This window comes from Cervus elaphus, chromosome 1 (assembly GCF_910594005.1).
Source record: "Cervus elaphus chromosome 1, mCerEla1.1, whole genome shotgun sequence".
Lineage (NCBI taxonomy): Eukaryota > Metazoa > Chordata > Mammalia > Artiodactyla > Cervidae > Cervus > Cervus elaphus.
This window is the reverse complement of record NC_057815.1, coordinates 32,133,320-32,157,285: the sequence shown is the minus strand read 5'-3', so window position 1 is coordinate 32,157,285 and position 23,966 is coordinate 32,133,320. Positions and strand designations below refer to the sequence as shown.

At 36.0% G+C, this 23,966-nt stretch overlaps 1 protein-coding gene across 3 annotated transcripts in view; it reads right to left on the bottom strand.

Moving 5' to 3' along the window:
* Positions 1-23,966, bottom strand: part of ATM (ATM serine/threonine kinase) — a 143,409-nt gene that overhangs the window by 100,966 nt on the left and 18,477 nt on the right. For all 3 annotated transcript variants that reach the window (XM_043898403.1, XM_043898411.1, XM_043898421.1), the window contains 9 exons: positions 23,773-23,937; positions 16,456-16,621; positions 15,569-15,807; positions 13,602-13,765; positions 5,320-5,489; positions 3,625-3,996; positions 2,674-2,865; positions 1,839-1,934; positions 506-731 (listed from right to left, as the gene is read on the bottom strand). In XM_043898403.1, the coding sequence (XP_043754338.1) occupies positions 506-731; positions 1,839-1,934; positions 2,674-2,865; positions 3,625-3,996; positions 5,320-5,489; positions 13,602-13,765; positions 15,569-15,807; positions 16,456-16,621; positions 23,773-23,937 (1,790 nt within the window). The remainder of the gene's footprint in view (positions 1-505; positions 732-1,838; positions 1,935-2,673; positions 2,866-3,624; positions 3,997-5,319; positions 5,490-13,601; positions 13,766-15,568; positions 15,808-16,455; positions 16,622-23,772; positions 23,938-23,966) is intronic.

The window sequence follows — 23,966 nt, the reverse complement described above, 5'->3', positions numbered from 1 at the left end:
CATCACTAAATGACTGCTTAAATATGGGTGACTGTTAGTTCATTTATCAATGACTTCTCTCCCTTTTCAAGTGCAACCAAAATCTATTAGATTAGTTTAAATTATGTCCTTTTCTGTTATCGTAAAATTTCCCTCCTCTGAATTAAGGTTCTTTTTCATCAAATAATTCATATGCTCAAAACCATTATTACTGCCCATTAACCTACCCAAAGAAATCTACTTCTTTAATGTCTGTAAGAATTTCTGGTTAAAAAAGTAATTATTTCTCTTCAGTTTTACTTTTTTCATTCTAAGTTTTTTCCCAATTTGTAGACATGTGCTATTACTGCTTTTAAAATTAAGCTTAATTTAATTTAATTAAAGCTTAATTTAAAGTTCTTAGGGCCTTTAATTTAATTAAGCTTAATTTAAAGTCCTTAGGGCCTTTCCTGACACTATTTCTCCTTCCTAACAGTCTACCAAAATAGAATCAAACACAGGCTTTAGCTCTTCTAGAAAATCTCACCTCAGATGAGTAGTTATTTAGAAGCTGTTCTGACAGTCTCAAAAGATAGCGATCCAGTGACTCCTTGAGGTTTTGGTGGACAGAAAAGCCTACACTGGATTGGTGCTTTTCTAGCGTATGTTCTTTCACAATGGTTAAAAAATCCATCTTGTCAAAAGTTGTCTGAAGAAACAGATCTTCAGCTTCTGAGAATGAAGGTTCTTCTGTATCTTTTTGGTGTTGCTCACTTCAAAGAAGTAAGATTTTCAATTTATAAGATCAAATTGTCAAAAAAAAAAAAAAAAAAAAGATCAAATTGTCTACTATTTTACCTTCATATAGCATCAATCTATTACAAATAAAATATTAACTTAGCATTAATATTGAATCTATGTTATTCAAAGATTGCTCATGTAATTAGTGAATTATTCTTTTAAATGCTTTTCTTCTTTGGATTTTGATAACTACTTACACTGAATTTCATTATTCAGTAACAATTTCACTAACAAATGGACATGAGAAATAAAAGATTCAATCTAAAAGGCAAATTCAGGAAGTATTTAAAAAAACATTAATTAACAACAGATATAAACATTAAGAATAACATTATCTGAGGGACTCTCTGGTGGGCCAGTAGTTAAGAATCTGCCTTACAATGCATGGGACACAGGTTTGATTCCTGGTCAGATTCCACATGCAGTGGAGCAACTAAGCTTTCAGGCTGCAAGCACTCAGCCTGTGTGCTCCGGAGCCTGCATGTCACAGCTAGAGAGCTCAACTACTGCGCCCACATGCCAAACTCAAAGTCTGCAGGCTACAGTGAAAGATCCCACGTGCCGCAACTCAGACTCGAGGGACCCAAATAAATAAAGAAAAGAAAATGAAAAACAAATTGTCTGAAAACTTTCCCCTTTTTTTCACATTTCTCCAAAATGTATATTTTTTTTTTATTATGCCCTCTTGAGAAAGACTAGAAAACTTCATGCCAGTGAATCATTTTCAGTCACAGTGATAAACATAAGCCTCTGGAGTCAATCGACTAAAATGAAGTTTTTAGATTTTTGTTTTCCCTATACTAAATTATCATTAGTTTTTAAAGTAGTCATTAAGATTTTATTTGACATATAAAAAAAAATCTTTTCCACATGATGTTTATGTTCTTAATATCCCATCATAAACACATTACAGAACATAAATTATAATTATTGAATTAAAAGAAACTTTTCCCTTGCTAACAGTTATAATTTTTTTAATTGACCAATTTGGTTCACAATTTTTAAGATGTAGCTACCACTCTGCTAAAATTATTATCTCTGTTAATTGAAACAACACAGAACTCCATTCGGAAACATACCATTCTGGCACACTTTGGAAAAAATTCATTGCTGCTTTACAGTTTTTCATAGTGAGACTCACGAGAATTTTCTCCAAGGTAAGATGAGGAAAATTACTATGAAGTAAAAATAGAGATCTTTACTTAAAAGACCAAAAGCCATTTAAAGCATTCTTTAAATTTAAATGCCCACACTTAACTAAAAATACTGATCTCTAAAATTTGGATCCAAAATTAAAACTGTTTCCATCTATACTAAATTTCTTAACAACTGAAAAAGTACTTAAGGAACATATATTTTATGTTACTATCATTTTCAACACTTCTAGATATAGGACCATATTCAATTTTCAAAAAGCCTAAACAACTATGAAATTCAAGTCAAATCACTAGGATCCAGAGGATCCCCTTCAATCACTCAGCTCCAATTACTGACTGAGGAAAGATTAAGTGGGCAAGTTGCTCCTCATTTTAGTGCTTAAGTCCCAGTTTGTCTTTTTTCATTTCTTTCCCTCGTTAATTTAACATATTTAGCCCAGAAAGCATTCTCCTTATGATTCCACGATATACCTGAGTGGATATATGTTCAGATGGACCTATTTAGGGACAATCACAAACATGTAACTCTCACTGTCTAGGCAGTGAGAGGAAACAAAGTAAAAGAACTTGGGCAAAGATTCAGGTACAAAGAAACAGAACACTATAAAAACAAAGGGACTGTTTAGTAGTTAGGACTAATTCTGGAAAATCCTGGAAGATCACTGCAAAATAAAGCCATCTAGTATCAAATCAGAAATGGAAAGCACCTTACAAAATAAATTAAAAAAGCAGCAGCGTGCTAATGAACTCAAATCACCTGCAAAGAACTGGAGGTAGCTCTGTACTGTCTTCAAAGTCATCCTCTAACTGACAGAATAAGAGCCATTTCATTATCAATTCTTTTAAAGAATTTCTGCTTACATCACATATATTTTTCTCAATTCCTATTTTTACTGTTTCTGGAACTACACAGATTGTCAGTGCCAAAGTCAAACAGCATACTGCAGGACTGTCGCAAAACAAAAGACAATTAATATTAAAAGTGAACTTTTTGCATAGAATACAAACTTATGGTTACCAAAGGGAAAAGGAGGTGGGAGAGGGATATATTAAGAATTTGGGATTAGCAGACATAAATTACTATGTGTAAAATAGATATACAATAAGGTCCTACTGTATACACAAGGAACTATACTCAATATTCTGTAATAAACCATAATGGAAAAGAATATGAAACAATATATATATATACACACACACACACATATATATAGAAAAAATTGAATCACTTTGCTTATATACCAGAAACTAACACAATACTGTAAATCAACTCTACTTCAATTTTAAAACATTTAGGCTCTAAGAGGGACAGAGACCATGTGTATCTTTTTACTACTCTGTGGTCAATTTTTAGGACATGTCCTGGCACATGGTAGATATATAAACTTCTATGGACTAAATGAGCACAAAAAATTTGACTACATTTGAGAAAATTCTTGACTAAGTACTATCTTATTGTAACAGTATGCAGTACTAAGAGAAATAAAGTCTATTCTATTTATGAGCAAACAAATAATTGCTAATTACAAATAAAAGAAATTTAAATACTTAATCTTTAAAACTGGGGTTAATAATCTCTTCATATTTCAAACTTATTTATTAAGACTTAAGAATCTGAAACAGAACTTAACATATTTTTAACTGAAGCTAGAAATTACAAAAATCAGGAAATATATATGCTGCAAAATATAATTAACAGTCAACTTACCATGAAGGTCTACAGGCTGACCCAGTAAATAACTTCCAGAATTCTCTGTCAACCTCAACTAAACTGCCTTGAATTATGGCTCCAAGTAAGCCAAAGTTTTCAGTTTGTATTTGTTCAGAACTTATACCACGAAAAGTAATAGACCAAATTTTAATCCAGATTTTCAATAAATCTGACTTTTGTGAGCTTTCTAGGTTTGACCTCTTGCCTTGACACAATGCAACTTCCATAAGACATCGTAACACATATGGTGTGCGCTCCCCACGTCGCTGTTGAGGTAGAAGCTGGTATAGTATCGTTAGTAATGGTGACAACTCACAGTTAGGTAAACTTGCAGGATATTTTGATATTAATTGAGTTGTGATTTGTAACCTAAAAAAAAGTACAAATAATTTTAAAATTATTCTACTCCATTAAGAGGCTAAAAGAAAATAAATATATAGACATAGTACTCATACAATATCCTAATTAGAACACTGTCATCATCATTTTCCAGACTACCCTCAAAATAAACTGGCTCTTAGTAATTATTTGGTCCTACTTCCTAAAGCGGCAAGAAGATTGACAGCATTTTGGCTAGCTGGGTAAGCTATCATATTTTGCTTACAAATAACTAAATTTGCTTATAAATAACTAAATTATCAATATTCTACTTCTTATTTACTGCACAGTTCCCTGCCCTTCAGCCACCAACAATATACCTTTAGAACAAAAACCCAAAACAAACTGTTTCCGCTGACATTAATTCAATTAATTCAATAAGTATTTGCTGCGAGTTCCCTAGAATGTGTGCAACTCAAGAATAGGAACTGCAACTGATTCACTGTCTACCCCTTATGCCTGGCACATAGTAGGTGTTCAATAAATGACTTCACTAAATGGACAAATTAAAGAATATGAAATAGGTACCATTAACTATAGGAAATAAACAAGAATTTAGCAATAAGTATCAAAGTCAATATATACCCCCCCAACAACTCAACTATATTTAAACATTACATTGACATGGGAAAAATCAAAGAACATTATTCACAAAAGTATGACTAATCTATGAATTTATAACTGTTCTTAGGCAAGCTGCTTAACCTTTCTCAGTTGCAGCTTTCTTGGTAAAGCAAAAAAGGCTGAACTGTAAGAGTTCTACAAATTCCTACTAGACCTAATACTTTGTGATTTCACAGAATTCCACAATTTATGTTATCACTTAAATAACTGTGAATGCTATATAAGGCTAAAGAACAGAGCAAATAATAAAAAGTGCCTTTATCATGGCATCAGGTTCAAATTCTTCTCTAAGTTCTGAATGCTCTCTTTAATTTCTTCCTAATTTAATTATATTAGAAGGTGCTGTGCATGGTAAAAACTCTTTGTGTTGAGATATACAACTCAGTGAATTCCAAGAGGCACGCGGTACAGCTTGCCTACCAATCAGCCATCTCTCCCTTTCTCCTTGCTATGGGAACACGCGTAGGAGAGGCCCTAGTCTGGCCCCAGGAGATGAGTCATGAAGGCGGTTATCTCAGCACGTCCTGGTTATCTCAGCATGGCATTCCCCTTTAGCCAGCAACTGCTTTGGGAGTGGACAAGTGTGACCTGGTTCTGGCTAGGCCAATGAGGTAAAGGAATCTACAGGAGCTCTTGTGAGAAAAATTAATGAGACTAAATGATACAGAAAGAGAAAAAAAGAACACTTACCAAGGTACAATATCAAAATCATTCTGTGACTTCTGAAGGTGATCTTTTATTACTTCCCAGCCTAATTCTATTTTCCTCTTTTTGCAAGGTACACTGTGATCAGTAAGTTCTCTTTGTGTGGTTGCGCAAGACTGAGAAATCTCCAAGGATCTGGAATCTTCATTAAAAACCTGAAAATAACAAAGGGAAAATATATTTAATATTGCTATTATTTCTAATAGTTCAATAGGAAAAAAATGTTCCTCCTCAGCTGACGATAAGGTTAGTCATAAAGAGTAACAAATTACTGAAATATATGGATATGACATATAGAAATAAACATTTTGCAGATAATAATGGCTCTCTAGAAAGCAGATATTACCAAGTAAAATATTAGCTATACTGTTTGGGAAAATATACTAAAAGCACCAAAACATCTGAGAGTAAAGAAAAAATTCCAATTTTCAAAGGGATTAAATCATAAATTTAGTGTTAAGAAAATATTTGACAAGTGAAATCTTCTTGCATGGTACCCAAATCTCTGGGGAAAATCTTTACTTAAGAAACATTAAGTCTCTATTTCATTTATTTCTGCTCTAATTTTTATGAATTCTTTCTTTCTACTAACTTCGGGTTTTGTTTATTCTTCTTTCTCTACCTCCTTTAGGTGTAAGGTTAGGCTATTTATTTGAGATTTTTCTTATTTTCTGAGGTAAGCTTGTATTGCTATAAACTTAGATGTGTCTCATAGGTTTTACTTGTTTTTATTATTTTTTTAATAAATACATTTTATTGAAGTATAATTGACTTAACAATGTTTTAAGAGCACAGCAAAGTGATTCAGTTATACAAATACACATATATTATTTTTGAAATTACTTTCCATCATGGGTTATTACAGGATATTGACTATAGTTCCCTATGCTATACACTGAACCTTTCTTGCTTGCTACATATCTACTTTTTAATTAGAAATCTACCATTCTAATCATATTAAGTCAAACAAATGGAATCAAGATTTCACAATTTTTTTAGTCAGGCAAAGATGCATGTTTTCTAAAATTTTTATATTTATAAATATTTAAAAGTGTATATATCATATAATTATTTTATAATTTTATAAAAATGTTATAAATATTTATATATATGTATACAAAAGCTTTTCTACTACATTGATAAAGGCTTCAGAAAGAACATTAAAAAAAAGAGGAGTTGGAGAACATAAACTAAATAAAGTGGGAATACTGACTATGAAATAGAAAAAGTGAAACAAACTAGATAAAAGTAAAAGATCACTGAATAGTCCAGTTGCTTTTAAACATGACTGCTCTTATAAACATATTTGGAGCTCTGGAGGGAAAAAAGCAATATCTGAGCATTTGTATTTTTCAAAACATTTGAAGATAATTCTGATATGCAACTGGATTTTAAAAAGGAATAACAGGTTTTTCTACTAGATCTTATTTTTGATAATACAGAATTCTATTACTTTTCTGTGGACCAATAATGATACAACGGTATTAAGTGAGTAATAGTTACATAATCACAATAGTAAAAGATGTTTATCAGTTTTCACAATTAATAGTCAGACAAAAAATTAAAGATAGTTACAATTGCAAGCCGTAACGGGAACATGATTAACTTAACAATATAAAATAATTACACAGAATTTGTGGGGGGTCAAGCACATGCACATGCTTTTATCCACTCAGTCAGTCTATATCTTTTGGTTGGTGCATTTAATCCATTTACATTTAAGGTAATTATCAACAGAGGAACCTGGCAGGTTACAGTCCATGGGATCTCCAGTCAGACACAACTTAGCAACTAAACCACCACCACCACCACCACCAATATGTATAATCCTATTACCATTTTCTTAATTGTTTGGGGTTTATTTTCTGTAGGTCTTTTCCTTCGCTTGTGTTTCCTGCCTAGAGAAATTCCTTTAGCATTTGTTGTAAAGCTAGTTTGGAGGTGCTGAGTTCTCTTGATTTATGCTTGTCTGGAAAGCCTTTGATATCACCATAAAATGTGAAGGAGCGTCCTGCTGAGTAGAGTATTCTTGGTTGTAGGTTCTTCCCTTTCTTCCCTTTCATCGTCATGCCATTCCCTTCAGGCTTGTAGAGTTTTTATTGAGAAATCAGCTGACAGCCTCATGGGAGTTCTTGTATGTTATTTGCTGTTTTCCCTTGCTTTTGGTATTTTATCTCTGCCTTTAATTTTTGTCAGTTTGATTACTGTCTCGGTGTGTTCCTCCTTGGGTTTACCCTACCTGGGACTCTCTGTGCTTCCTGGACTTGGTTGACTTCCTTTCCCATGTTCAGGAAGTGTTCAGCTATTCTCTTCAAATATTTTCTTAGGTCCTTTCTCTCTCTGTTCTCCTTCTGGGACCCCTATAATATGAATGTTGGTGCATTTAATGTTGTCCAAGAGGTCTCTTAGGCTGTCTTCATTTCTTTTGATTTTCCCCCCTATTTTCGATTCTGTGGCATTGATTTCCACCATTCTGTCCTCCAGGTCATTTATCCATTCTTCTGCCATAGTTATTCTGCTCTTGATTCCTTCTAGTGTGTTATTCATTTCTGTTTGTTTGTTCTTTAGCTCTTCTAGGTCTTTGATAAACATTTCTCACATCTTCTCAATCTTTTCTTCCATTCTTTTCCCAAGATCCTGGATCATCTTCACTATCATTATCCCAAATCCTTTTTTTGGAAGGTTGCCTATCTCCAATTCATTTAATTGTTTTTCAGGGATTTTATCTTGTCCCTAACTCTCAGATTAACTTTCTGCTTTTTCATCATGATTAACTTTCTGTAATATGGTTATTTTAGCTGCTGTGAGACTGTGCTTCGTGCTTCTTCTGTCTGCCCTCTGATGGATAAAGCTAAGAGGCTTGTGTAAGCTTCCTGATGAGAGGGACTGGTGATGGGAAAAACTGGGTCTTGCTCTGGTGGGTAGGGCCTTGCTCAGTAAAGCTTTAATCCAATTATCTGCCGATGGGTGGGGCTGCATTCCCTACCTGGTAGTTGTTCGGCCTGAGGCGAGCCAGTCCTAGGGTCTATGGGCCCTATGGTAGGGTTAATGGTGAACTCCAAGAGGGTTGATGTCAAGGGGGAACCTTCCAGTGCCCCTGTCCCTGCAGTGAGTCCCCGCCAACCCACAAGGCCCTCCAACACCATCAGGTAGTTTTGGTTCAGTCTCCTACAGGGTCACTGCTCCTCTCCTATGGGTCTTGGTGAGCACAAAATTTTGTTTGTGCCCTCCAAGACTGGAGTCTCTGTTTCCCTCATTCCTCTGGAAGGCCTATAATCAAATCCTGCTGGCCCTCAAGGCCAGATTCGCTGGGAATTCCCAGTCCCTTTGTCAGATCCCCACAATGGGAAGCCTGAGTTGTGGTTCAGGACCTTCACAATAGTGCAAGAACAACTTTGGTTTTACTGTTCTCCAGTCTGTGGGTGACCCACCCAGCAGGTGTGGGATTTGATTTTATCATGATTGAACCCCACCTACGGTCTCCCTGGAGCTGCTTCTTTGTCTTTAGACATGGAATATCTTTTTATGGAGGGTTCCAGCACACTCCTATCCATGATTATTCAATGCTTAGTTGTAAGTCTGGTGCTCTCACAGGAGGAGTTGAGTGCACATACTTCTACTCTGCCATCTTGAACTGGAAGCCCTGTTTTATTTATTTTTCAAATTTTATTTATTTACTTTTGGCTGTGCTGGGTCTTTGTTACTATGCCCAGGCTTTCAGGTGTCAGAGCTTCTTCTAGTTGAGGTGTGAGAGCTTCTTATGGTGATGACTTTTCTTTTTGAAAAGCATGGGCTCTACAGTGTGTGGGCTCAGCTGTTTTAGCCAATGGGCTTAGCTGCCCCATGGCATGTGGAATCTTCCTGGACCAGAGATCAAACCTGTGCCCCCTGTACCAGTAGGTGGATTCATAACCACCTTAACTGGACCACCAGGAAAGTCCTCCAATAGGTTTTAGATAAACGAAACAGAGACTAAAAAAACAATAGAAAACATTATTGAAACTAAAAGATGGTTCTTGAAAAAATAAAATTGATAAACCTTTAGCCAGACTCATCAAGAAAAAAAAGGGAGGATGGGGGAAAAAAAAGGAAAAAAAAAAAGAAAAAAAAGGGAGAGGGCCCAAATCAATATAATCAGAAATTAAAAAGAAGTTACAGCTAACACCAGAGAAATGCAAAGGGTCATTAGAGACTACTATAGGCAACAATATGCCAATAAAATGGACAACCTAGAAAAAACAAATTCTTAGAAAGGTACAATCTCCCAAGACAGAACTGGGAAGAAATAGAAAATGTGAACAGACCAATAAATAGTAATGAAGTTGAATCAGTAATTTTAAAACTCCTAACAAGCAAAAGTCCAGCAACAGATGCCTTAAGTGAATTCTATAAACATTTACAGACTTAACACCTATCCTGAAACTATTTCAAAAAACTGTGGAGCCAGGAACAATTCTCAACACATTCTGTGAGGCCAGCATCACGCTGATACCAAAACCAGACAAATTATCATAAAAAGGAAAACTACAGACCAATATTACTGATGAACAGATGCAAAAATCCACAACAAAATACTAGCAAAGAACATCCAACAATAGGTTAAAAAGATTATACCCTATGATCAAGTGGGATTTATCCCAGAAATGCAAGAATTTCTCAATATTTGAAAATCAGTAATATGTTATACCACATTAACAAGATGAAAAATAAAAACCATATGATCATCTCAATAGACAAAATATAAAAGAACTTTTGATAAAACTCAAAATCCATTTATAGTGAAAACTTCCTAGAAAGCAGACATAGAGGCTAAAAGCATTCCTCTGAGATCAGGAAAAGAAAAGAATGTCCACTCTCACCACTTTTATATAACATGACTTTGAAAGTCCTAGGCATGGCAATCAGAGAAGAAAAAAAAAGACAAAAGGAATCTAAATTGGAAAGGAAGAAGTAAAACTGTCACTGTTTTTGTGGATGACAGGATACTATATATAGAAAATCCTAAAGATGTCACCAGAAAAACTACAAGAGCTCATCAATGAACTGGGTAAAGATGTAGGATATAAAATTAATATACAGATATCTGTTACAATTGTATACACCAACAACAAACTACCAGAAAGTGAAATTAAGGAATAAGTCCATTTACCACTGCCTTAAAAAGAATAAAATACCTAGGAATAAACCTTTTGCCTACAGGAGGCAAAAAGCCTGTCCTCAGAAAACTGTAAATCTGATAAAAGAAACCAAACACAACACAAACAAATGGAAAGATATGCTGTATTCTTGGATTGGAGAAACCAATATTATTAAAATGACCATATTACCCAAGGCAATCTATAGATTCAACAAAATCCTTATCAAAATGCCAAAGACGACTTCCCTGGTACTCTAGTGATTAGGACTCTGTGTTTCCCTTCTAGGGGCGGGGGTTGGGAGGGGGGAATGGTTTCAATCCCTGGTTGGGGAACTAACATCCTGCATGCTGTCTGTGGTCAAAACAAAATGACACTAATGATATTTTTCCCAGAACCAGAACAAATAACTTTAAAATTTGTATGGAAACACAAAACCCCAAATAGCCAAAACAGTCTTGAGAAAACAGAACAGAGCTGGAGGAAACACACTCCCTGCCCTCAGACTACACAGACTACAAAGGTTATGATAATCAAGAGAGTATGGAACTGGCACAAAAACAGATACACAGATCAATGGAACAGCGTATAGTCCAGAATAAACCGTTGTACTCATGGTCAGTTAATCTGTGACAAAGGAGACAAGAATATACAATGGAGAAAAGACAGTCTCTTCAATAAGTGGGGCTGGGGAAACTGGACAGCTACATGTAAAATAATCAAATTAGAACATTCTCCAACACCATATTAAAAAAAAAAATTGGATTAAAGACCTAAAAGACTGAATACTAAGAAACTCCTAGAGGAAAAAATAGGCAGAACACCCTTTGATATAAATCATAGCAATACTTTTTTTTGATCTGTCTCTTAAAGAAAAGGAAATAAAAGCAAAATAAACAAATGAGACCTAATTAAACATACAAGTTTTGAACAACAAAGAAAAGAACCCAGAAAACAAAAATACAACCTACTGAATGGGAGAAAATGTTAGCAAATGATATGACTAGTAAGGGGTTAATATCTAACAGATATAAACAACTCATACAACTTATCAAACAAACAAACAACCTGATTAAAAAATGGGCATAAGGGGAAATTCCCTGGTGGTACAGTGGATAGGTACATGTCTGCCTGCCAATGCAGGAGACATGGGTTCAATCCCTAGTATGGGAAGATTCCACATGCCACAGAGCAACCAAGGCCTTGCTCGACAACTCACTGAGCTTGTGTGCTGCAACTACTGAAACCCATGCACCTAGAGTTCGTACTCCGTAACAAGAGAAGCCACCACGGTGAGAAGCCAGTGTACTGCAATGAAGAGAAGCCCCTGCTCACCACAACTAGAGAAGGCCCATGTGCAGCAACAAAGACCCAGTGCAACCAAAAATAAAATAAATAAATAATAAGTTTTAAAAAATGGGCAGAAGACCTGAACAGACAATTTTTTAAAGAGGAAATGCAGATGACCAACAGGAAGAAGAAAAGATGCTCCACATCACTAATTATCAGGGAAATGCAAATCAAAACCATATCACCTCACAGCTGTCACAATGTTTATCATCATTATCATCAAAAAGAACACAAATAACAAATGTTGGCAAGGACATGGGGAAAAGGGGCCCCTTATACACTGTTGGTGGGATGTAAATTGGGGCAGCTGATGTGGAAAACAGTTTGATGGTTACTCAAAACACTGAAATCAGAATTACCCTACAACCCAGTAAAATTCTCCTGGGTATACAGCTATAAAAAACAAAAGTACCAATTTGAAAAGATATATGCAACCAATGTTTATAGCAGCATTACTTACAACTGCCAAGATATGCAAGCAACCTCAGTATCCATCAAGAAATGAATGGATACACACCCACACACACAAAAGAATACTTCTCAGTCATAAAAAAGAAAGGTCTGCCATTTGCAGCAACACAGATAGACTTGGAAGGCATTTAAATGAAATAAGTCAGAGAAAGACAAATATTGTATGATATCAAGTACATGTGGAATCTAAAAACACAACAAACTAATGAATATAACAAAAAAGTTGCAGATGCACAGATACAGAAAACAAACTAGTGGTTACGAGTAGGGTGTCTTAGTTGCTCAGTTGTGTCCAACTCTTTGTAACCTCATGGACTGTAGCCCGCCAGGCTCCTCTGCCCATGGAATTCTCCAGGCAAGAATATTGGAGTAGGTAGCCATTCCGTTCTCCAGGGGATCTTCCCAACTCAGGGACTGAACCCACGTTTCCTGCATTGCGGGAGGATTCTTTACCATCTGAGCCACCAGGGAAGGGTGTACAAGCTACCGAGTGGGAGTTTATTGTAAGGACATATCGTATAATACAGGAAATACAGATAATATTGTGAAGTAACAGTAAATGGAATATAACCTTTAAAAACTGTATTGAAAATAAAAGAAATTTTTAAATTTCTTCTATAGAGGAAAAAAACACTAAGCCATCACCTGATGAGCTGGTAAATAAAATGTAATATATCCTTGCAACTGAATATTATTCAGCGATAATGAAATACTGATTCATGGTACAACATGGAAGAACCTTGAATACATTATTCTTAGTGAAAGAAGCCAGACACAAAAGACTGCACATTATATGATTCCATTTATACGAAATGACCAAAACAGGCAAATTGACAGAGGCAGAAAGTAGATTAGTGGCTGGCTGCTAGGAACTGGAAGAAGCAGGGAACTGAAACTGACTGCTAATAGGTACAAAGTTTATTTTGGCAGTGATGGAAAGGTCTGGAATTAGTGGTGATGGTTGCACAACACAGTGAAAATGTTAAAAAACACTGAATTATATATACTGTTTAAAATAATGAATTTTATGCCATGTGATTTTTAAATCAGTAGGGAAAAAAAAGAAACACATAGGGTTAGGATAACCTTATTTCCTGTACATAACTTTTTTAAGAATGGAAAAGTTCATCATCAGTTTTTACTAAGTTTGTATTTGCAAGATAGTTATCTTGTAAGTTAAAAGGGCAATTCTAAATATTTATGGTGTTTCGAAAGGAATCAACATGTACAGAGTAATTTTATAGGCTTTTTACAGGCCTAATAAAAGGAAAATGAATAGGAAATTTCAAAATGTGACAAGATCTACTATACCTGGTGACAAATATCTGCCATCAATTCAATCAAGTTGTCCTTAACAGCAATATTACGAGATCCTGAAGTATATTTCCCTCTGCTTCCTATATGATTTATTTCATTAACTAGCAAATCATACAGGTTGTATAAAATACTTCTCCACTTTCTTGATTCGTAAGCACCTGTAATGTTAAAAATAATTAAATTAAAATATAATCTATATATACAATCCATTTATACTGCCAACTCCCACAAAACCATTCAGCTGTTAAGGTAGAAACATTAGAAGACATCTGGTGCAGACTATTTACTACTAATGGCTCCTCTGACTATATCCTTGACAAGTTCTACGTCCTAATGATGTCCACCTCACACTCAGTTAACTGTATATGCTTTGGGGAGAGAAGAAATAAAAGAAAGTTTGATTGAGATTTTGATTTAATTGGTGAAAGTTTGATAAGAATATGGAAGAATTTAAAAAATACAATTAATAATCCCCTCTCTTATATAAGAACCAACTTCTCTGCATGCCTTTGTTTAACAGAAAAACATTACCAATTTCTTCAACAAGTGTACAAATAACATGTTATCCAGACACCTCATCGTCATCTCTCCTCTTTCCCTAGACACACTCCAGTCAACTTATGTCTCTTAAAAATGCTTATTCTATAAAATCTCATGAGCGTACCAGAATACTCACAATTCTGATCTAACAAGTATGAGGAACAAAGAGTGGGGCAATTACCTTCCACAAACAAAGAACCTATTTAAATTCTACTAATGAATTTAATTTAAGCTATTTAAGAACTTAATACAATCTATCAATGTAGCCTAAAACTGTATGAGCATTTCTGATAGCCTTATCATCTGCCAAGTTTCAATTCATCCTAAACATGCATTTAACTAAAACCCTAAACATATCACACCATGCCCTAATAAGCCTAATTTTCCTTCTGGTGAGAGCTATATGAAAGATGAAAAACTGAGAAAAGTCACTATTCTTTGACCTATAGTCATTTCATGGGCTATAAATACATCTAACTATGTATACTAGAAGAACCACAAAACACACACAGCTGATTGTGATAAAGTAAGGTCATTACCCTGGTGGCTCAGATGGTAAAGCGGCTGCCTAAAATGCGGGAGACCTGGGTTCAATCCCTGGGTCGGGAAGATCTCCTGGAGAAGGAAATAGCAACCCACTCCGGTACTCTTGCCTGGAAAATCCCATGGGCTGTGGAACCTGGTAGGCTACAGTCCATGGGATGGCAAAGAGTCGGACACGACTGAGCGACTTCACTTTCACTTTCAAGGTCATTACACTAACCATGATGAATTGGCTTAAAAGCTAGTACAAGCCAGAGTCAAAACATAGCCTAAGCATGAGTGAACTCATTCAATTCCGGTTATACCCACTAAAATTCTTGTCTACTGAATGGAACTACACCATCCAAGCAATACTCTCTTGATGATAGATTAACCTAAAGGAATGAAGGGAGGATAAGTCATTTATTTTCAGTTTCCCTAGCAAACAGAAACCTGGAATAACTATGAGGTTTGAGGCAATATGTATTTATCTTCATTGGGAACTGACATCTAGCTGGTTCAGTCCATATTTATCTATTTTATTTTTCTAATAAAAGCAATACATATGTAGATAAACAAGATCTTGCCTTCTCTGTGTCACACCTCTTAGCACCTAATTATTACTACATAATCAGCTCATAGAGGAAACAGTGTCTCATCTTTGTTTGTACTCCTCATAAAATGCAGAACTGTACTAAACAAATGGCAATGCATAAGATTTGTTACCATAGTTTCCATTTTTTTTTTAAGAAAGTGAAAAATATCCTCATGACTAATTCTATTACCATGCATAACAATCCAGAGGAAGGTCATAACCTCCTGATTATACAGATTTTATACTTAACCCTTTGTGTATCAATGAAGAAACAAATTCAAAATAGCAAAAACTTTCTTTATACCTTTATCTTGAGTTTTGGCTCCCTTTGGATGATGAATATAAATTTGTAGCTGAAATAATTCAATAATTACTTCTTTTAAGGAATTATTAAGTCTCTGTTGAGTCCAAATATAAAGTAAGGTAGGAAGAATTTCATCTCCTAATTCACACACTCGAATTCGAAAGTTAACAGACAAAGTCTTGAGGAAGATAATAAATGCTGCTAAGATATGATTTAGACCTGCAGGGCTCTTTTCTTGTCTGTAACATAAAATAAAAAGACTTAATACAACAGGGGAAATGCACAAACTGAAGACAGTTATGAAGTTGCACACTGAAAGAAAAAATTTGATATCCAAATAATAACCTTACTTTCAGACTTGTTCAGAAAAAAAAAAAAATCATAGCAGCATTGCATAGCAACAGCAAAAAACAGTTCTTAATTGGCACTAAGAGATCTGTTCTTTCTCCCTGCTGCTAAAACACTGTCTAAAAATAAACTAATTCATAATACCTACCACTTACAAAATAGTTCACATTATAAATTGGGTAATGCCAGATAGTAAGATATTGATATTTCCAAAACACAGCCCCATTTCATTTTATTCTTAGCGCATTATACCTATCTTCAAAAATGGGGAAAATAAAAATACTTAGAGGCCATAAAGCTTTCTCTGTTATTAAAAAAGCAAGACATCTCCCCACTCAAGAACATTACTTCATGTTCTGCATATTGAATATTCAGGAAGTACTGGACCTAACACTTTCTTAGGGAATCCACTAGTTCTACTATAACAGATCCAACACTTCCTTATGATTGGTAAAAAATTGTAGTTACTGAATATAAAACACAGTCTTGTAAAAGGATCAGATGGATTTCCAATACAAAACAAAAATAGATTAGATTACCGTGCCTGCTGAATAGCCTTAGAAAAAAAATCCAAAAATTTGGGATGTAATCCATCGGTCTGCGAACAGCATCCTTTGGTCACAACTTGAATTATTCTTGCCACCAAAACTCTATTAATGTCTTGTGAAGGTTTAAGATATAGACTGCAATACACAGAGAACAATTCTTAAAAAAAAAAAAAGAAAAAGTATTAGTTATGTTTTTAAAAAGAAAACTATCAAAACATTTAACTTAATTAAATGCCACAGTTCAAATTTTGGTAATCCCATAAACAAAACATTAAAAATTATACTAATTTATATTTAACACAGTTAAAGAATCCCAACAGTATTTAACTTGATAAATTAAACTCTCTCCAATACAGGAACAGGGCTTCCTTGGTGGATCAGTGGTAAAGACTCTGCCTGCCAGTGCAGGAGACACAGGTTTGATCCCTGGACCAGGAAGATCCCACGTGCTGCAGAGCAGCTAAGCCTATGTGCCACAACTGCTGAGGCCCACATGCCCTAGAACCTGTCCTCTGCAGCAAGAGAAGCCACCACAAAGAGAAGCCCAGGCACCGCAACTAAAACGTAGCCCCTGCTCACCACAACTAGTGAAAAGTCCCCCAGCGACAAGGACCCAGCACAACCAAAAATAAATAAATAAATAAAAATCATTAAAAAAAAAAAAAAAGACAGGAACAACTATAGGCAGCAAAGTATGTGAACACCAGTTTAAGAGCCAGACCTCAGACTTAATTCTCTATTCCTAAATTTCTTTGGCTAGGCCCAACAAAGCATTTGAGACAGTGTGTTCTCCACAGTTTTATACTGTTCTATGCTAGTTGCCTAATAATGTGTGTAAAGTGTGTCAGGAAGTGTGAAAGGACTGACACTTTACGCTATTTTCAATCTAACAAATTAAAATACCAGGGGACTTCCCCAGTGATCCAGTGGCCAAGACTCCACACTCCAAATGCAGGGGGCCCAGGTTCAATCCCTGGTCAGGGGACTAGATCCCATATGCTGCAACTAGGAGCTGGCATGCTACAACTAAAAAGATATTACATGCTCCAGCTAAAAAGATCCCACATGCCACAACTAAAAGATCCTACATGCCGCAAAGAAGACAGAAGATCCCATGTACCACGATTAAGACCTGGTGCAGTCAGATAAATGTAAAAAAAAAAAAAAAAAAAATAGAATACCAGTTATATGGATACTGACAGAAGACATGAGATTCCTAATCAGAGAAAAAGGACAATTTCTCACAGCAATGATGGGTATCCAGAGTAGCCAGAATGAGTAGAGTAGCTGATGAGTAGCCAGAATATCTTTATTTTTTTTTTTTAATTTATTTTTGGCTGTGCTGCATCTTCACTGATGCGAGCAGGGGAGACTCTCTAGTTCCAGTGAGCGGGCTTCCCACTGAAGTAGCTTCTCTCGTTGCAAAGCACGGGCTCTAGGGTGTGTGGTTTTCAGGAGTTGCAGCTCCCGGGCTCTAGAGCACAGGCTCAACAACTGTGGTGCATGCTCTTAGCTGTTCTGTGGCATGTGGGATACTCCCAGCTCAGGGATTGAACCCATGTCTCCTGCATTGGCAGGTTGATTCTCTACCACTGAGCCACCAGGGAAGTCCAAGAATCAGCTTTTTGTTTCTGTAATTTTTCTTTATTGTTTTCTGTATTCATTGATTTCTGTTATTCTGCTTGAAATCTTTGGATTTTTCTTTTTCTAGTTCTTGAGATGGAATCTAAGGTATATATTGATTCCAATATACTTGGAATTCAAGGTGTGTATATATATATATACACACATACCTGATATCATTTCTTCTTTTCTAATGTAGGCATTTAATGCTATAAATTGCTCTCTCAAAATTGTCAACATTTGTGAGATGTGACTAAAGTAGTGTTTAGAGAAAAATTTATTATATTAAATGCATGTACTGGGAAAGAAGCTCTCAAATTAATGATCTAAGTTTAAGAAACTAGAGAAGAAATGAAACCCAAAACAAACAGAAGGAACTAAAAATGGTAAGATCAGAATCTGTAGTGAAAGAGGCAATATCACAACAGAGCCTAAGCATATTAAAAGGATGATAAGACAATATTTAAGAACTTTACACTCATACTTTCAACAACTTACACGAAATGAACAAATTCTTAAAGAAACAAATAATCAAATATCACTGAAATATTTAACCTAAATATATTGCATCTATATTGCATAATCTAAATCTTGCATCTATTAAAGAAACCGAGTTCATAGTTAAAAACCTTACAACAACCACGACCTCCAAATTCAACCCAATAATATATAAAATAGATAATACATCATGCCTAGTAGGGTATATAGCAGGAACACAAGGTTGAGTCAACCTATGAAAAACTAATTAACATAACTCACCATTATCAATAAACTAAGACAAAAAGCTCTATAATTATCTCAATATATGCAGGAAAAAATGTAACCTAATTCAATAACCACTCATGATAAAAATGAGCAACCAGAATAGAAGGAAATGTCCTCAGCCTGTATCAACAGCTAACATGCTAATGAGCAAACACTGAATTGTTCCACCTAAAACCAGGAAAAGGACAAGAAAGGATGTCTGTTCTCACCACTCCTAATCAAAATCATATTGGAGGAGAAACTATTTAAACTCTTAGAAGAAAATAGAGGGGGAAAGTTTCATGACATTGCATTTGGCAACGAGTTCTTGGAAAAGACCCCCAAAGCACAGGCAACGAAAGAAAAAGTAGATAAACTGTATTCATCAAATCAAAACCTTTCGTGCATCAAAGGACACTATCATCAGAATTAAAGGCAATCCACAAAAGTCTGTATAGTCTAAGGTATGATTTTTCCAGTGGTCACGTACAGATGTGAGAGGTGGACCATAAAGAAGGCTGAGTGCCGAAAAATTAATGCTTTCGAATCATGGTGATGGAGAAGCCTCTTGAGCATTCCTTCTTCAGCAAGAAGATCAAGCCAGCCAATCCTAAAGGAAATCAACCCTGAATATTCACTGAAAAGACTGATGCTGAAGCTGAAGCTCCAATAGTCTGTCCACCTGATGTGAAGAACTGACTCATCGGAAAAGACCCTGATGTTGGGAAAGACTGAAGGCGGGAGGAGAAGGGGACGACAGAGGATGAGCTGGTTAGATGGCATCACTGACTCAACGGACATGAGTTTGAACAAACTTCACTCCAGGAGTGAAGGCCAGAGAAGCCTGGTGTTCTGCAGTCTGTGGGGTTGCAAAGAGTCAGATGTGACTTAGCAACTAAACAACAACAAGGAATTATTGCGGGAAGCACACTGACTGAAACCACCCACCCTGGCCAGACACCACAGTAACCATTTGCATGAGTTGTTTTATGAAGGAGGTCCTGGTAAGGAACACAGAGCTATTAAGCCACCAACAACTGGAAGAGTCCATTGGAGAAGGGGACGACAGAGGACAAGATGGTTGGATGGCATCACCAACTCGATGGACATGAGTTTTTGAGCAAGCTCCAGGAGTTGGTGATGGACAGGGAAGCCTGGTGTGCTGCAGTCCACGGGGTCGCAAAGAGTTGGACATGACTGAGCGACTGAACTGAACTGAACTGGAAGAGTTCGGGAAAGGTCAAAAGGTGACACCATGTGTCTAACCACCTCCCAGAATCCTTCTCGCTGACATCCATCTTGGATGAGCAATGCTTGTGCCACCAGGAAGGACCCTGAATCAGAATGACCCACCAAAGACAACCTGGAAACTAACCCCATCACCATAAACTCCGAGACTGCAAGCCACATGGCAGAGCAGTTCTCCTGGGTTCCCTAACCCTACTGCTCTCTGCCTGAGCGCCTCTTCCCAATAAAATATCTTGCTTTTTCAGCACATGTGTCTCCTTCAACAATTCATTTCCAAGTGTTAAGACAAGAGCCCACTTTCAGGCCTTTCAGGTCCCCCTTCCTGCAACAGAATGGGAGAAAATATTTCCAAACTATGTATCTGATTAGGGATTGATATTCAAAGTATATAAAGAACTCCTACAATCCAACAACAACCAACCTTATAAAAACTGGCCAAAATATTTGAATAGACTTTTGTCTAGAGATGATATACAAATAGCCAAATAAGCATATGAAAAGTTCGACATCACTAGTCATTAAAGAAAGATAAACCAAAATTACAATGAGATACCACTTCCCATATATTTACCTTACATTAGGATGGCTATTATCAAAAAAAGAAAGAAAATGAAGAGCTGGTGAGGGTGTGGAGAAACTGAAACACCTGTCCATTGCTCTGAATATATAAAATGGTGTAGCCCTTGTGGGAAACAGTATGGTGAGTAGTTAAAAAATTAAACATAGAATCACCACATGATGCAGCAATTTCACTTCTGAATATATACCCAAAAGAATTGAAAGCAAGGACACAAAGAGCTATTTGTATACCCATGTTTATAACAGCATTATTCACAGTAGCCTAACATACTAACAACCCAAGTGTCCAATGACAGATGAATGGGTAAAGAAAATGTAGTATACATAAACGATGGAATATCACTAAGACTTTAAAAGGAAGAAAACTCTGATGAATGCTACAACATGTGGACATTATGCTAAGTGAAATAAGTCATTCAGAAAAGGACAACTATTGTAGAATTTCATTTATAGGATCGAGAGTAGTCAAATTCACAGAGACAGAAAGTAGAATAGTTGCCAAGAACTGGAGGAGGAAGTAGGGCAGGTTCTTATTTAGTGGATACACTTTCAGTTTAGGAAGAAGAAAAAAGTTCTAGAAATGAGTGGTGACGGTTGCACAACAATGAATATCCTTAATACCACTGAATTGTATACATAAAAATGGTTAAAACAGTAAATTTTATGTTATGCATATCTTATCATTAAAAAATACTTATACTGAGGTCCTAGCCAATATAAGGCGAAAAAACAAATCAGGCCACATGGCTCAGTAAAACAAAAGAACAAAAAAAGAAAGAAAAAAAAAGTAAAACAAAAGAGGTGTTAGACCTAATAAGTGAGTGATTTTAGCAAGGTTCCAGATCGGTATGGTATTTATGAACAATATGGAAAAGAAAATGTTTTTAAAAGACAGTAAAATTTACCAACTACAGCAGTATAAATCTAACAAAACTATACAAATTCTGCAAATGCTGACAAATCAAAAACAACCTAAATAAATGGAGAGATATATCATGCTCATGGACTGGAAGAGTCTATGTTGTTAAGATGTCTAGCTCTCCTAAATTGTTCAACAGGGTCAAAACAATCCAAATAAAACTCCTGCAGGACTTTTTGTGGAGAAGGCAATGGCAACCCACTCCAGTACTCTTGCCTGGAAAATCCCATGGACGGAGGAGCCTGGTAGGCTGCAGTCCATGGGGTCACTACGGGTTGGACACAACTGAGCGACTTCACTTTCACTTTTCCCTTTCATGCACTGGAGAAGGAAATGGCAACCCACTCCAGTATTCTTGCCTGGAGAATCCCAGGGACGGGGGGAGCCTGGTGGGCTGCCGTCTATGGGATCACAGAGTCGGACACGACTGAAGCAACTTGGCAGCAGCAGCAGGACTTTTTGTAGAAATTAACATGCTGATTCCAAAATATATATAGAAATGTTGGTTTAGTCTTAGACCATCTTCTCATCTCATATTAAACTCTCTACCTAGACAATTTCATCCATAACAATGGCTTCAATAGCCACCTCTACCAAATATATTTTGAATGTAAACACCTCTTGAGCAGAGTTTCATTAGAGAAGTAAATTTCAGAGAAGGTAACTAACTAGAAAAATTCAAAATAATCAATCAAAATGACTGATTATTACAAGTGGAAGTAGTTTCCTTAAAAATATAGAGAATTTCAGAGAACGTGCCAGATGATGGAATCATTATATAGAGACTAGAGGAATTATTGCCTATTTTTCAGAGACTCATCATTACAAGTAATAATCTAAAATGTCCAAATATCCTAAATATTTAGGCTGAACTATTTTGGTGACAGATGTGTTGAAGTATCCTAGACATCACTGGCCTATTCTCCAAAGGCTGCTACTAGGCTTTCTGAGGCCCTGTTTGAGACACAACTTCCTTTGTGTTCAGAAAAACAGCAAAGGCCCCAGATATATAAGAAATTAAGCAATAGCTGAGAAGACATTTATTCATGTAGGAACAGTAGAATACAGTGCAGGGCACTGATTAGGTCATGGTTTTACAGTCCATAAACATCTTATTTTGAAATGATAAATTGACAGTAAAAAAAAAATACAGATAAATGTCTATTAAGTTATCACAACTTATCTTGAATACTTCTCAATGAAAAACACTGAGTTTCTAAATTTTCAGAGGCAACTATATTAGAAGACTTTGACACCTGGCTTAAAAGTCACCTCGTTAAAGCCAAATACCATTTCCACCCACTTAGCCCACCCAGAGCCAGAAATACTCTACCTCTGAAATCAATAAACTCAAATATTTCAGTCTCTGACCAAATTTCCTTTGTGGTCACATAGTACTTCTCACCTAGAAACTGTCAACAATACCTCACTGGCATCCATCCCACTCTACTTACCTTCTAAGTCACTGAGTCCTATATATTCTATCATAGTATTTTTCGGTCAAGAATCCACCTGCAATGCAGGAGACCTGGGTTCAATCCCTCAGTTGGGAAGATCCCCTGAAGGAGGGCATGGAAACCCACTCCAGTATTCTTGTCTGAAGAATCCCAATGGACAGAGGAGCCTGGTGGGCTACAGTCCATGCGATTGCAAACAGTCAGACACAACTGAGTGACTAAACACCGCACAGCACCTTACCAGTGACCTGCTAACTGCCTAATCCAATTGATACTTCTGTGTCTTACTACCTCTACAACACTTGAAATGCCACACCTCTTCCAACGTGAAACTCTCTTGCTTTCCCTTTTATGACGCCTCTCTCTCTTGGTTTTCTTCTTTCTATTCTAATCATTGTTGAGTTTAGGTGTCACTGATCTGTGAACTCACTTCCTTCTAACTTTTGGTTTACTTTGTTTTTTTCTGTCATTGGACTGCCAAGTCTTTGAGGAAAGGTATGGCATCTTTCAATTCTGCAATTTAAGTTCTGATAGCAGGCACCAAATACATTATTAGTGACAACAATTTAGGAAGTACATAATATATAAAAACTGTTAAAATCTATAACCATTTAATTTTACCAAGGTACTGTTAAACTGTGAGGTCATTTGGGAGATATATATAGTCTCTCAATGTTCTTTTGGTGAAATTTCATTTCACAAGGAAAACAGTCACAAACAACAAACTTTAAAACATACCAAGCCACTGTTGCTGAGATATTTCACACCAGTATTTCCTCACCGAAAGAATGTCCTTCAGCAATATATTGCTACAATCAGATCCATAAATAGCACCATGGGATGAATCTTTCACTGTATCCATGATATAATTCAACAGTTCCTGACATTTCAGCCTAGGTGCTCCTATTTAAAAATAAACAAGTAGAAACATA